General features: G+C 40.7%; 1 protein-coding gene and 1 pseudogene across 1 annotated transcript; both read right to left on the reverse strand.

Moving 5' to 3' along the window:
- Nucleotides 1–2614: 2614 nt before the first annotated feature.
- On the reverse strand, nt 2615–6067 carry LOC127769641 (MEIOTIC F-BOX protein MOF-like; annotated as a pseudogene).
- Nucleotides 6068–9569: 3502 nt separating this feature from the next.
- Nucleotides 9570–14097, reverse strand: LOC127770847 (MEIOTIC F-BOX protein MOF-like). Its single transcript, XM_052296630.1, has 6 exons — nt 13252–14097; nt 12393–12563; nt 12232–12295; nt 11596–11693; nt 11385–11477; nt 9570–9809 (listed from the first exon to the last, which is right to left on the reverse strand). The coding sequence occupies exons 1-6, from the start codon at nt 14095–14097 to the stop codon at nt 9570–9572; spliced, it is 1512 nt and encodes a 503-aa protein (XP_052152590.1).
- Between the last annotated feature and the right edge of the window lie 1405 nt (nt 14098–15502).

Raw genomic sequence — 15502 nt, forward strand, 5'->3', positions numbered from 1 at the left:
AATTAGTTATATTATTAATCTATATTTAATACTCTAAATTAGTTTCAAAACATACGATATGATGGGAACTAAAAATTAGTCCCTGAATCTAAACACCACCTTAACATGCATTTCCTAAACTACCGTATGATGTTTTTTTTAAAGAAAATTTCTATAGAAAAGTTGCTATACAAATCATATTAATTTATTTTTCAATAATTTTAAGCTAATATTTGATTAATCATGCATTAATTCATCGCTCTGTTTTACGTACGGAGGGGAAGGGTTTCCAATCTCTCCAAAAGAACACAGCCATGATGTATAGTAGGAAAAGCATATCGTAAAGTACTTCTATCTTCATTTCATATTATAAATCACTTTGAATTTTCTCCTATTCAAACTCTTTTAAGTTTGATCAAATTTATAGAAAAATATAGTAATATTTTCAACATAAAACAAATATATTATAAACATATTTCCTTCATCCCAATTTGGTTATCTTATAATATTTGGTCACCAAGACCGAGGATAATTTAAACCGTATCAATGAAGACGCCTGTTGACGGTCGTTATGGACAAATTTAAACCGATACAAGCCGCCGCTCGCCGTTGTCAACCACCCGTGCAGCAGCCGCTCGACGGTGGCCGCCGGGCAACGAGAGGAGAGGGGCGGCCTCGACCGAGGAGGGTGGATCTGGCCGCCCATTCGCCGCTCCCGCGAAGCCGACGCCGCCGCTGCTTCGGGGGAGGAAAGGAGGGGTGGATCTGGCTGCCCGCTGCCGCCATCGTCACCCCAGTTTTGGTGCCGCCCAATGCCGCCCTCGCCCGCGGCAGCTTCTGTGCGATGGGGAAAGGAGGAGATGCGATGGGAAAGTAGAGGAGAGAGAAAGAGAGATAAAAAAGTGAAAAAGATGATACTAGTGGGACCTTGCCGGAGAGTGAACTCCTCGAGTGGGGGACTGTGAGGCCCCCCTCTGATAGTTCGGCGGGGGGCATCGGGTGAAAACTGAGGAGTTGGATGGAAGGAAGTGTAGTGTGTTCTAGAGGGGGTCGGGCCCCTTGGTGAAGATGAAACAAAAGGGGGTTATACAGGTTCGAGTCGTCAAGAAGCGTAATACCCTACTCCTATGTATGATGATTTTTCCGAGCTTTCAAAGTCTCTGAATCTCTGGTGTACAAGCTAGAGTTAGCCCCAACCTTCGACCCATGGATCCCCCTCCTTGCTAGGCATTGACCTCCTTTTATACTCCAAGAGGTTACCACATGTGCTGCGAAAGCTACCTAGGGAAGAGGGAAAATATTCTCTATATTAAATACATGTCTTGTGCCTTAACCTGGAAACTATTCGCACGTCGGCTGCTGCGTGGGGCCCATCAAATCATGCCGGCTGACATGGGGGGTGCCCTTGTCATTCACCATTTAATGGATGAGGACTTTTGGGGGCATGCTCCAGGAACACAATCTCGGGCACGTCCGGAGCGGTCAAGCCGACTCCGGATTAGATCATCATGATGGGATGGGGCATACTTGCCTCCCGCTGCCTAACACATGGTCAGGGCGTGAGTAGATTGTCGCCGTCCCGTCTGTCATTCGGCCGGTCACAGACCGGTCGCAAACTGCTATTAAATGTGACGTGCTACACCCGCTCCGCCCACATTAAATGCGGTTAGGTGGACGCTGGGGGGCGCCCACCTAACCCCATACCCATGGTGGCCACGAGGAGGGGTCGGGGGCTCGAAAGGGATGGCTGCCACTCATCCACGGGCCCGACCCCCTCGGGAGGGAGCGCCACGTGGACGCTGGGGGTGGCCTCTCCCCTCTAAGCTTGGCATCCTCGGGCCTATATGACCGACAGACCCATTTTATATAACTTACATTGTGAAGTATGTGGCTAATGTGGTTCTTCGTCTAGCTGGCATGCGACATTCGGTAAAATCGCATGACAGACTGTGAATGGCCTCAGGACATGTGGCCATGCTCCGAACCGAAGCTTCGCGTTGAGTGAATCAAGGCATTTCACTTGCCAAAAATTTCATTCGAAAGAGCTACGTTTTGCTAACAATTGAATCGAATTTCATGGAGCAGCGGCTCGGAGGGCAAAAGCACCAAGTCACAACTCAACAAGACATATCCATGGGCTTTGATGGACCTGGCATACCATATCCCGTAGATAGGAGAGAAATATGCTACCAGAATTTTGGAGCACCTTTGCAATCCATGCTTTTTTTTTTCTTTTTTTTCCCAGAAGGTTTGGTAAGAATACTGTCAAATTGACAGGCTATACCAAAGTCTGGCAGCACTCATGATAATGGCTAAATTGCTTAGGCATTACAAACTTATTTTGTTATAGTCAGTAGTAGCTTTTACAACCCATGAATATATAATACCTCAAAACCTTCCATGGCTTTTGTTGGTCTCCTTGAGCCTGCAATTAAACGCTACTAAACAGTTCACCACGATGCACAAACAAGACATGCAGGAGGCTTAGGAGTCCTACCACCATCTAGATTAGATTCAGGAATAGGACCTTAGCATTAGATTTGCAACAAACAGTACATCTGCAAATAGAAGGTATCGATGGAAACCAGATAGTGGGAGGACTAGTCAGGTTCAGGGCTTCAGGCTGATAATTCCTTCATATTTTGGTGAGCGCTATAGTGTTCTTCGGTAGGTGCCCTGAGACGTCCAGCAAAAGATCGACAAGCTCACGAACATCATCAATGTCCTTGTATATGATTTCAGTAGACTTCAGCTTCCTACAGTTCACCTGGTTCTTATGCTGGGATGATTTCCTCCACTCCAGGGAACCTTTTGAGAACTGCTAGACAAAAGGTTTCATATGAGTTAATCAGCAAACACAATTCAGCAAGAGTTACTGTGAACTGAAGGACTATACAAAGAAATACCTTGCAGCAATGCACAGTGAGCTTCTCAAGATTAGGAGAGTTCTGGAGAAGGTGACGCAATAACTCATTGTTGTAACTCGGACGGCATCTATCCAGCAACAAGGTCCTCAGGTTTTTGAATGCATGGAATTCGACTTGATTGAACTCCAGCCGCACCTGAAATTAGGATAATATTACAGTTAATAAACTAAGCAACAGTTGGTTGCCAATAAATTTTTAGAAAAAGAGAAGCATACATGTTTCGTTGCAGTTGCATTAACTTAGTAGCAAGCATAAATAAAGAGAGCACAATAATTTTAGCATTAGCATTGCTTACTAAAATTCCTCCTAAGAAAAAACTGAAGGAACTAGGAGTGATGTTTTTTTTATACAAGGGGTGAAGAAGGGAGCAGCATTCAAACATACTCGTTAGCCTGTAGCCTCTGATGAATGCAGTTGCATTGCTTACAAGAAATGAAAAGCACATAGCCCATAGGATACAAAGATTAAGCAAGGTAGGCATCTAGCTAAAGATCAATTGAGACATTTGTGCATCTATTTCAGCTCAGAATTTCTCAACACCCATCCTTTTGCCACATGATCTATTGAGTGGAAAGTTAGCGAGAAAACATTTAGATGCTCAACTAACATAAGTGCTTACAGGAGACATGTATTAGAAACAGAGGACTCACCATTTCACGGAAACCCGACAATTCTAGACTTGTCACATTAAACAACACGTTAAGAAAGTTGCATTTGCACGGAAAGACAACACTGAAACGGATTGATGCTCTGACAAGAGACGGCATCTCCTTTAAAGAAATTTGACGCATGTCAACTGGAAGCACTAAATTCAGATAAGTAAGACAAGGAGCCCTGATAATTAGCTCCTTATAACATTTTGCATTTGCACCAACTGGAAGTTCGTCTTCATCATACACTGCAGGCCCATGCAGAACCAAATTCTTCAGCTTGGGATGTGTAATTTCTTGGAGATAGAGATTACATCTGTTGAGCTCTAGAACTTCCAGAAGGGTGCAAACAGTAGTGATGTGCTCCATGAAGCATTCATGCAATGAAACACTAGTAAGGTGCAACTTGGTGAGGCAGCCAGAATTGGAACCCAACTTATGCATCTCAAGCAAATAGGAGTCATATCTGTAATCAAAATGCAAGTGAAACTCTCTCGGGGAGCACTTGAGGCCGCGCCGAATCCATCTATCAGTATCTGAAGAACGGAGAGAATGATATCTGTCACATATGCGAAGTCGGAATGTGTCCAATTTCGCGGGCGATCCACAGCGATAGGCCAGCACATTATCTGCAAAATCCTCAAACTTTTCAAGGTCACTTCGGGAGATTGCCCAATTCTCACTGGCGGCCGCGAACTCTCTCTGGTCGATGTCGAGGCATGGCACGGAGCGCCAAAGATGCCTCCACCTCTTGGAGAGCACGCTCGTCTGAACCATCTGTCGGCCCTTGAGTGAGGAGAGGATGGTGTGGAGGAGGGCGTCCGGCAGCGCGCTCAGGCGGTCGCCGGTGGAGATGGTGTCTGGACAGCTCCTCTTCCTCGCGGTCGCCATGGATGCAGAATAAGCCAACCCTGCAAATCATCAATCAGGCATGAACAAAAAAAACCCCACATTCTAACAAAAATCTATGGGCCTGTTCAAATATTGGTAGTGTGTATAGAATTTTGGTATCAATCCTATCAAAATTTTAACAATGTTACCAATTTATCTAAATTTTAGGCATTGCCAAATTTTGGTAAGGTTCACCCTAAGAACCAATTCTATCACCGGCGGGAAGTCCAAGCCCTCTTGGTCCGCTGACTATAGAAGCTCCTAATCTTGCTTCTCTGCTCCTAGAACTCAGCTTTGCAAACTTCCAGATTTCAGACCAAATGCGGTACCTCGTGAAAGCATCAATACATCCCAACAATTACAGTTCTCACAAAAATAACCGCAGCAAGCAATGCACGCTTCTTAGCAATCTACTTAATGTCACAAATCTTGTGCTGGTGGGCTTCAATGTGATGGTATGCCTTTCTATCCTGGATAATGATATATGTATTTATCTTGCAACTCTTATTATCTTAGACCAAAGATCCACATCTGATCTTTTGTGGTGATTATTACTTATAGCTTGTATTTCGATGCATGTCTAGCTTGATGCTTGATTTTACCTTTCTTACAACTGATCCAGTACTAAATAAAGCTGTACTTGTTAAGATCGGATAATTATATTGTTATCTATAGTGTGTGTTTCTTACCGTATGTAAGTTTTTTCTATTGTCCGATGAAAGCCAGCAAGGAGCACTGGCCCTGGTCCTGATTAGTCTTTTTGGTCTTAGAGAATGTGCATCGTGATTATGGTTACAAAACTTTGAGATGGTAATTAAGTTTTCTTTGTGCTGTGATATCTCAAAGTTTTATTTTTGCTGTGATATTCCAAATAGGTCATTTGTTCTTGTTATTTTGTTCTGTAACACTTGTGAGCAAGGCGAGCTGAGTTACAAACTCACGATGTTCGCTCAAAAAAAGAGCAACACTAATAACGAAATTACTCTGCACTCTAAAGTCTATGCTAGTAACTTTGTTGGGCCATACAGTTAAAACCAAAATTATAAGTTTCCTCTCTTTCATTTTACAATGAAACAGGTTGGTTTCAAGTACTTGTTTATTGAGTTCTATTTTTCTATCTTTTAGGTGATGCCAAATGAGGGACCATTTGAATTCCCTACATTCAAAAACCTAAGAACCTTGTTGCTGGAAAAGTGTGATCTAGGTGACAATTTCGGGATATTGTGGCACCTTCTTAAGAAGTCTCCTAATTTGGAGAAGCTCACTATGCGGTGCTGCAAGGTAAATTTGCCTTCATTTATTTTTATTCTCACTTGATTGAGTTTGATAGCTTATACAAATCATTGTGCGCTGCGAAGGCCTCCAAAAGTTCCGATATAGGGAAAAGAAAGACCAAGTCGAGCAAGTCTTAAGGACCTGTTGAAGATTCGATGTCGAAAGTTGAAGCGTACTGAAATCTTGTACGAGGATACGGATGATGTTTGCCAACTGGTCAATACTTTGCTAGACATTGCTGGAAGCCATCTGATGAATACAATAACCATTAAGAACGTAGGAACTCAATTTGGGTCCGATTCTGAGTAGCATTACCGTTTTCCGCTTTCTAAATGAACTTGCCATTTCTTTTCAGAATGTTCTAGTTTCAGACGAATTCATGTACTGTTATCCTGTAAGGGCGAGCGTGTGCTTCTGTCTCGTTTCCAGATGATGCTGTTCAGTGTATGCCCTATGGTATCGGTTCTTTGATTCGTACTCCTGCATGCTGCACATTTCTGTCAACTAGTTCTGGATCATCATTCATCATGATCTCAGCAAGTAACGCGTGCTGTTGCTTTCTGATGATCAGCTCCTGTTTGGAATTTCTTTCATGGGCGTGCGCTTATTTTTGCTAGGCACAACCGCACAAAGCATGAATTATTTAGTTTTGTGTTATTTTCGATTCAACCATCCTTCAATTGAAACTCATACATATAGACATAATGAAGAAAGCTAAGTGATCTGTATGTTTGTGATCTTTCAGAGAGAGAGAGAGGGAGAGACTAATCAGCATGTTGTGCTGTATTTTGTAAAGCGTTACTCCCTCCATTCCAAATTGATCTACATATTTCATAGGTACACCAAGACCAAAAAAGCTAATAACTCTCTCATACTATATTTACTCTAGCAACAAACTCAATGCATACACCATCCCCACTATTTTCTAGCTAATAGCAAATCAAAATATTGCATGTGGGTTATAAATACATGTGTGCATGGATGCATGCATCAATGTTCATTTACTCATCTCCAATGCACAAATAACGAATAGACCTAATAAATGAACATATTTAATATGTAGATCATTTAGGAATAAACTCAAAAAAACTATATGTAGATTAATTTGGAATGGAGGGAGTAGTTCACTGTGGAAGTGTACCCGGGGTCAAGGTCACACTCATCTCTAATCCTGTATTCCAACAAAATGAAAATAAAAATTTAGAGTGCAATTATCAGTTGGGCCATAGAATTGAGCCCGGTACGGTTTCGGCCCAAATTGTCCTCCTCTTTACCCTCGGAGAAGTGGGACTGTGCCACTGTGACAGTGAGAAAGGGGGGTGCTTGTGCTTCCCCTCCGGCAAGCCGGCAACGTCTACGAACCTCCGCCGCTGCACTTCGCCGTGAAGGCCCTATATCTGGTGAGATCCCCTACCATATCCCTTCTTGTTTCCTCTCTAGTAAGTAAACCCTAGTTTGATTTCATCCAGCCTGATAGCTCAAGAACTCCTCGGATCTATCAGGACTCATTTATGAGAATAGAAAACCATTGGACCAATCAAGAAGCTTCTAGAAAAAAAAAAGTTAACACTATGTTTGGTTAATTAATCTCCAGATTAAATAAAGGAAAAAAAATACTCAGCTATAAATTCATACTGAATTTATTAACATCCATGATTATCCTCAATAAGTGATTTGTAGCAAATTAGCATTAGATCACATTCCATTTCTCCATATGTAATGTCTGAGCATCAAAGTTTAAATAGATATATGTTTATCTGCAAATTTTATTATTTTCCAATTCATTCTATATGATGCCACCATGTAAGCTTTTCTTATATGTAGGTTTATATCTATAATGTAGGATAGAGTACGTATATAAATACTATGTTACAATTTTGCTTGGTATTAGAGCACTCAACACCTAAGCGGCATGATCAGCATCCATAGTGTACCATTTTTCTAAACACAGGACAAATATGTGAGCTCATATACAAACGAGTACACTCGTCCCCATAATAAACAAACACATGCATGCCTTACCCCTATAAGCACTTAATGATATTCCTCCCTCCGTACTAAAAATAGCATTATTTAATATTCAAAATTTATCATAAAACATAGCTACTTCTACGTATACTCCCTCATCTCAACCAACCGCAATGATATCATATTTAATTCCTTCGTCTACTTTTTTTTTCAATCATACAAATGTTGCTCCATTTAATTTTACCCCTCTTATTAATCACTAAAAAGACACTGGTTCCGATTCACGGAAATCAATACATTTGTAGTCAATCAGATGTTTAGATGAGGAATATAATACAAGCAATTCAAAATTTGACAATAAGATGATTGAAAGCAAATATTTTTCCTCATTAATCTTAATCTTTACTAAACAAATTACAAATGCTCCTATATAGAAGTGAACCGAGTATATTTTAGAATGGAGGAAGTAACTTACTTACAAAACCGAGCTGTCAATATCATGATAAATGATCCATTCATACAAGCAAGATATGCCGACAATCAGAGTCGCTGAGTGGCTAGTACATGATGAAACATGCAAGGAACACCACGTGCAAAATTTGTAAATAAACTAGTGAAACATCAAAAAAAATTGAAACATCCAAACGATATCGTGCGCAACAATAAAGATCCACTATAACATAAAAACTTAAAATGTGCAACATAGTCCAATTTTAATAATTTTAATTGAAGTGAAAATTAACCTTCATTGGTTGAAATATATATTTTTTAGTGTCTAAATATAATCATGTGGCATTTTGTTATAAAGATTGTATTATAATGAGTACAATTATGTAATCGAAGTATAAATCAAATACGTAATTTAATTGATTTTTTTTGTCAAGAAGCGAGAATGAAGAGCATGCATGCACAAATGCCTCTTGAGAGAAGGACACAACAAGCGCATGAGCAGCCAACGGAGCGTGGGTGCCTGATTTTTGATTCTGTTGGCATGGCTTAGGCCCTGTTTTTTTCAGTTTGGGATTATTATAATCCAGATTATTGTGAGTAAGCTAAAAGAAACAGACAACTTATTGAAGTAGCTTATTATAATCTGGAGCCCAGCTTATTATAATATGATAAGCTCATTTATGTGAGTTTTTTTTCCAGATTATTGGGTGAAAAATTACCCACCATGCCACCCCACTCCCTCTTTAGACTTGCAAACCCAATAATCTAGGTTCTAATAATCTAGGAAAGAAACAACTAACCGCTTCTACTACAGATTATAACAATCTAGCTTATAGTAATCTGACTCAATAATCTAGATTATAATAATTTCAAGCTGAAAGAAACAGGGCCTTAGGCTATAGCTATATGGGTTTTTTTTTATTCTACTGGTTCTTGTTTGTTCTATTTATTAGGATGGAAACCTGACGCGGAGGCTTCTGATTTTTGTGTTTTATTGGGTGCCCGACGCATAGTTGTATCCATTTTTTTTAACACACGTAAAACTAGACAAGTCATTACAGTATGATTGATTGAGTTTTAATTATTATAAAATTAAAAATTGGATTTATTTAATATTTTAGAACAGCTTTTATATAGAAAGTTTTTTGCGCGAAACACATCGTTTAGCAGTTTGAAAAAAGTGCTAACGAAAATAGAGATAGAATTTGCATCTTAATCAGAAAAGAATGGGACCTTAGGAATGGAGGGAGCAAGTTATCACATTGCTCGGAGTAGAAAGAGATAAACACCGTACATTGTGAACCGGATGTAGGAGAGTGTAAGCATGGGTAAAAAAATACAATAGTTTAAAATAGTGATGGTGTTGTATACTCTCTTCGTGCCAAAATAAATTAACCTATTTTAGGATCGGTGGAGTTGTAAATATATTCTATTGAAAATAGTCCCATGCAATTGAGCGGGAACTCCTGGTTTTGGTGAATACTACCGTCTTTTCGTTGTTTGTCCAAATGTCCCACAAAAGTTTAGAAGTTTCACGTTCCTTTTCATATTTATACTTGATCTCTATCACCTTCAAATTCGGACATTGTGAAGTGTTGAAATCATGAGGATCAGGGACAGAATCAAGGTCCGTCTCGCCGTCTTCACCCCTTTTGAGACGTTCTGAAATCTTTTGACAGATCATAACATACATGTAAGTCAATAAAATATATTAATAGCAAAAAAAAATTAGTCATGATATTACTATATTTATCATTAAACAACCTATCATAATATGTAACTCGTTTTATATAAAATATATATTTTTTATAGATATTATTGGTCAATGTAGCATCTCGAAGACCGTGTTGAAGTTAAAAAATACTTATATTTTGGGATGGATGGAGTACATGTTAGGAAAAAAAATGGAGAAATAGAAAAAAACATATGATTTTGGTAGGAATGCAATTGCGAAACACATGAAATACACATGTATGATCTAAAATCTCCATACAAATGTCCATTAAATTATATGATTCAATCCTTTAATTCCTAGGTCTTCATAAAAATTCCGTATGTTTTTGGGCCCTCAGCGTGATAAACATGCATCATCCTCATTGCAGATTTTACAGAATCGCATGAAAAGTCCTTAGAGCATCTCCAACAGCCTCTCCAAACAATAGCTAACTCTCCATTTGATTTGGCTAGCCAAACTAGTTGTATGTTACTTCAACAGCATCTCCATCTACCCTCTCTATAACAAATGGGATCCATATGTCAGTCTCTACTACTCTTCTTCCTCCTCTTTCAACCCATTCTCTACTACTACTTCTTCCTCCCTTCATCCTACTGGACTACTGCATCCTCCCCCACAATATCTCCTCCGATGTGGTGACGGCGGCCGGCGGGCACGTGAGGCGACGATAGGCCGGCGGAGAACAGAGAGCGGCGGCGGCGGCGCTGCCGAGCCTCGCCGCGCAGAGGCTCGCGGCCGCGGCGAGTGGAGACGACGGGCGGCGCCGCGCGGAGGCCGGCGGCCGGCGACTGGCTTGGTGCGGCGGCGAGCGAAGGCCGGCGGTCGCCGTGCTCATCGTCGTGCTCATGCTCCTCCCATGCCTTTCCCTGTTGTCGTGTGGGGATGGAGGAGATTAGCTATGTGGGGCCCACCATTGGCCAACCAAATAGAGTGACCAAATTTAGCTAGTGGAGAGAGGGTTTTAGCCATCCGATTGGAGAGACTGTTGGAGCACGTTTTTGGCTAGAATAGCTAAAATTTGGCTTGGAGAGTGGGATGGAGAGGCTGTTGGAGATGCTCTTAGTCCACAAAAAATTGATCTTGAGGTGTGATTTTTTTTCCTTTAAAAAGTGCAGGAGCTCTGCTGAATGCTAAATCAAGAGAATGAAAAATACCACTGCCCTTTCTAGCTCATACAATTATACAGATGTCCACAAAAGTTCAGAGATGCTGTAATCTTTAAAAGTGTCGATGATTTATGTTCAAAAAGATCAAAAGAATGAAAATCAACGGAGCAAGAGTAGTGAGCAGTGACAATATAAGGGATTTTGGAGAGATGTGACACTTCCTAGGACTATGAATCTGGACAGTCTCACTGTCCAGATTCGTCGTTCTAGAAAACGTCACTTTTCTTTAAAATCCCTTATATTATGGGACGGAAGGAGTACCATGCAATGCTGCAAAGTAAGGTTCACAATTCAGGGGATTTCTGCAGACAAATCCCCAGAGCCCTAAATTTGTTGGGCATACCACAACGTTCGCTGACGAAGCAATACTACAGCAACAAGCTCTCTTCAGGTTATAGAACATTGATAATTCATCAGGTTCCTGAACAAACGTCACCTGAAACACACAGAACGTACTTGATATGAACAGGTGAAACTTCTTCATGGTAACCTTGTAGTAGAACTGGCATCAAAACATTCAGATATATAATTTCATCGCTTCTGAACTAATATACCTTATCCTCAAGGCGGTGTAAAGATAAAATTGGTCGAACAGGCTGCCAAGAATCCAACGCTGCATCCACGTCTGCATCTCCTAGGGTTTCAGAGAAATCTTCACAAAGTTTTGTATGATAAATTGATAATATACATGGAATTATTGCATCATGCCCAGCTGAAGCTACATACAGTATATATTAAACGTGAAGGCATACTTGGTGGCTACTGAATACTATTCGTTCCATAAACATCAACCCATACTGGTTCCGTAAACACCAGCATATCAGTTACTTGTTTGTTACATAAACATCCAACAAAGTTTCTAAGGAGCATACCCAAGAGTAGTCTACTTCTCTAGTCTCCACTACGCCACTAATAACGAGAATAATACATATATCATTTGAAGAGAGTTGATAGTAGGTGGTTTTACACCCTAAACAAGCAGGGCACAAGAATACAAGATGGCATTTCACATAGCTAACCCGATGGAGAATCCTAAAGCGAGTTTTTAGTAAGAATGATGGTAGCATTCTTTAGGTTCCTCCAGAAGGCCCACATCAGTTGAAACAGTTGGTGATCACCACCGAATTCATTGTCATGTTTGATTTCAATAAACTTCAATTTCTGACAATGGAAGGACACTTGATCCTTACTTTCGAGACAGAGCCCACTCGTTCTGGTCTTTCTCTCTGCCCTTTGAGTAGAACCTCCTAAAAACTATTGGCAACATAAGATAAAAACTATTAAGCAAGGAAAGATCGAATAATAATAATAAATCATAAATTCAAAGTGGATAAAGATCAAAGTTGAATACCCAGCAATGCTGCAATGTAAGCTTCTCCAAATTAGGACACATTTCTAGCAACTTTCCGAGAGCCCTGAATTTGTCCTTCAAATCACCTTCAGCTTGAAAACAATTGTCTAGTGACAAGGTTCTCAGGTTGTGGAATGATTGGGATTTATCAAATTTTTCATGAAGTATTGCCTGAAATTCAGATATTTCAACGAGAGTAGTAAAAGCCAGTCGCCAAGACTGTTTAATCTGCAGTCCTACCAGAAAAACTAGCTATCGTATTGTCAAGTCAGAGTGACATTAACTGAATAAAACAATTATGCGGCCTCATGACACAATAAATAGGCTGTTTGCCATCTTGTAGGCTGATAAATCCTGTTTGTTTAGTTAATGCAGAGCTGCCCATCTGGACTTATTGATGAGCACTAATGATACTTTTTTTTATCATAGTTGTCCATTATCTTGCCATCCTTTGAGTAAACAATAATGTTTTGATCAAAAAAAAGGTATTATGTCTATAATAAGCACTAACATCAAATGAGCACACAGTAATGTGTACACCATACATTAACATAATTGCAATTAATTGTCTCTGTTCTGATTGATGATTCAGGGTTACCTTAGCTGTCAGACAACCGTATTTCATTTTTTTATAGCACTTATCAAAATTAAAGACCAGCTAATGCATGTCAGAAGTTCTTACAATTGCTAGTGCAAAATCTCAAGTAGCATATACAATACTAATGGAGTTAAGAATGGAGCACGAATATCGCTAGTAAGGAAGGCGTACCAAATTGCTAATGACAAAATCTCGTGTAGCATATATAATAGTTGTGGACTATTTCATGGAGCAAAAACATCGCTAATAAGGAAGGCTTACCAGTTCCTGTATACCCTTCAACTCCAAATTGGAAACACTGAACAGGCCGCAAAAAAGCATGGCTTCACCTTCTGGCGAGGTTCGGCCAGACTTCACAGCAACAGAAGCCTCCACAAGGGAATTCGCTCCGCTTAACGAAACACCATTCTTGTATGTGTGGAACAGAAAGGCCACCAGGCGCAGGGAAGCAAGACGAGGAGCACTGATAGCTAAACTATCGGAGCCACCCATGGAGTCTTCAATGACCAACCTGTTCAGTGTGCTGGACTCAATGTGGCTAAACTTGGTGAGACAGCGGTGGAGCTCCAAGCATCGGAGCACGGGGCAGCTATCGCGCACCTGCCTCGCGAAGCCGCTGTGCAGAGCCACATAAGAAAGATGCAACCTTCCGAGGCGACAAGAACCGGAGGCCAGATCGGGCAGCCTGTACCTAGAACCAACGGTTGCGACCGCGATGTCCAGCACTCGGGGGCAGTACTTGATACCACAGCGAATCCACCTATCGACATGGCGGCCGTGCTTGCCAACAGCTACGTCTGCACGGATGCTGAACGCGTCTAAGGTCGGAGCGTGGTGGAACATGAGCAGGTTGGTGGTGAAATCCTCCATCTTCTGCCATCTATCATATATTGGTAGGAGAAATTCCCTGCTGTCGAGGTTGAGGCTAGGCACCGAGCGCCACAGATGTACCCACCGCTTGGACAGCACGCACGTCTGCACCATCTGCCGCGCCGGGAGGGAGGACATGACGGCGTGGAGGAGGGCGTCCGGCAGGCTGCTCAGGCGATCTACGGCGGCGGATCCGCCTCCGCCGCCCGTACGGGCCCGCTTGGCGACGGGCTCCATCGTCGCAGGCAGAAGGCAGCGCAGGGCGACTGAGAAGAGCTGGGCTCAAACTTACATGGCTCAGCGTGCGTGCTCAGGAGTCAGGACGCCGGTGCAGACCAGCCTCCGCCGACAGGGGCGGGCCCAGGATTTTGAGGTTGGGTATTCAAAATAAATAGGGAGAAAATTTTTCTACACTAAAAAATCCTAACAATTGGCTCATATAATATAATATCACATACTATTAGTTGTATAATATATAACATATATAGCACAATTGAGCATAAGTTCATGTATATAGAATTTTTGGTTGGGTATAATGGAGTGAATTAATTGTACTAATGGGCCAACAAAGAAGGGGAGGACACGATTGGATGGTTTCTTTGCTTGATGGGCTGTTTGATGTCTTCTCTTTAATTTTTTGAATACACATATAAAATACATAGTATATATATCTATCTTTTTGCCAAAATTCTTGGGTATTCATTTGAATACCCTTGAATTGTTGTAGGCCTGCCTCTGGCCGCCGATCTAGGTCCGTTGTCGAGCGACGCAGGAGGGTTTTGGGAGAGGAAGAGGGTGGGTTTATTTTTATTTTTTTTTCATTTTTAACCCGCACACGGTGCCTTCTGTGCGGTGAGAATTACTACTCTGCCCTTCCAAAAAAGAAAAACCGAATCCTACAATATGTGTGCAGTCAAATATCGATATCTTTAATTATTAAAAAGTAAATATCATATTAATAGAATTTTTAATGAAAACTCTTCTGTATAACTGCATTTAATCTCTATAGATATATAGTTTGTTAAAACAATGATAAAACATGTGTAATGGAGTTGGTCTTGATTTTGAAGATGATATTATGTTAAGTACACGGGTAGTATAAGTTTTGCAATGTTTTATAAGAATTAGTTAAATTTTATCGAAACTTAAGAAAAAATAGTACATTCGAATAAAATTTGCAATTAATTTTTAAGTTCTAATTTAACATAGCAAATCACTTTATTATGAAAATTCTTAAACTTTCTCCTTTTTATGTCCACACTATTTAGGGTTTCTTATTCATGAAAAATTGTCGTTGAGTTTCCTATTAAATGATAAAATTGGTGATGATATTTTTCGAAAAGTGTTCCAGATTTTGTTTAAATTAAGGAGCTATGCTCCTCATTTTTGTATAGCACAACATGGCATATTACAAATGTATATAGTTTATGGCATATAAACTATATACACATATTTACCATGACGCGTGCGTGGAGCCTTTATTCAAAATAATTAGAGCCCCCGATGATCATTCTAGATGCTAAATTCTGTAGTTCTTTCCGGATTCAAGTGCAGCAAGCCTGCAGCACACCAACAGCGTCCAAGCTGATCTCACTCCCAGTTAGTATTAGCTCTAGTCTCTAGAGTACTTTTTTCTCCATGT

The sequence above is a fragment of the Oryza glaberrima genome, chromosome 4, assembly GCF_000147395.1.
Source record: "Oryza glaberrima chromosome 4, OglaRS2, whole genome shotgun sequence".
NCBI classification, from domain to species: Eukaryota; Viridiplantae; Streptophyta; class Magnoliopsida; order Poales; family Poaceae; genus Oryza; species Oryza glaberrima.

Bases quoted from the DNA above. Each gene is read 5' to 3' on its own strand.
- LOC127770847 (XM_052296630.1), bottom strand. From the start codon at position 14,097: ATGGAGCCCGTCGCCAAGCGGGCCCGTACGGGCGGCGGAGGCGGATCC. The intron at 12,564-13,251 runs GTAAGCCTTCCT...TCTGAATTTCAG, and splicing joins TGAAGGGTATACAGGAACTG to GCAATACTTCATGAAAAATT. The intron at 11,478-11,595 runs GTATATTAGTTC...TGTGTGTTTCAG, and splicing joins TACACCGCCTTGAGGATAAG to GTGACGTTTGTTCAGGAACC.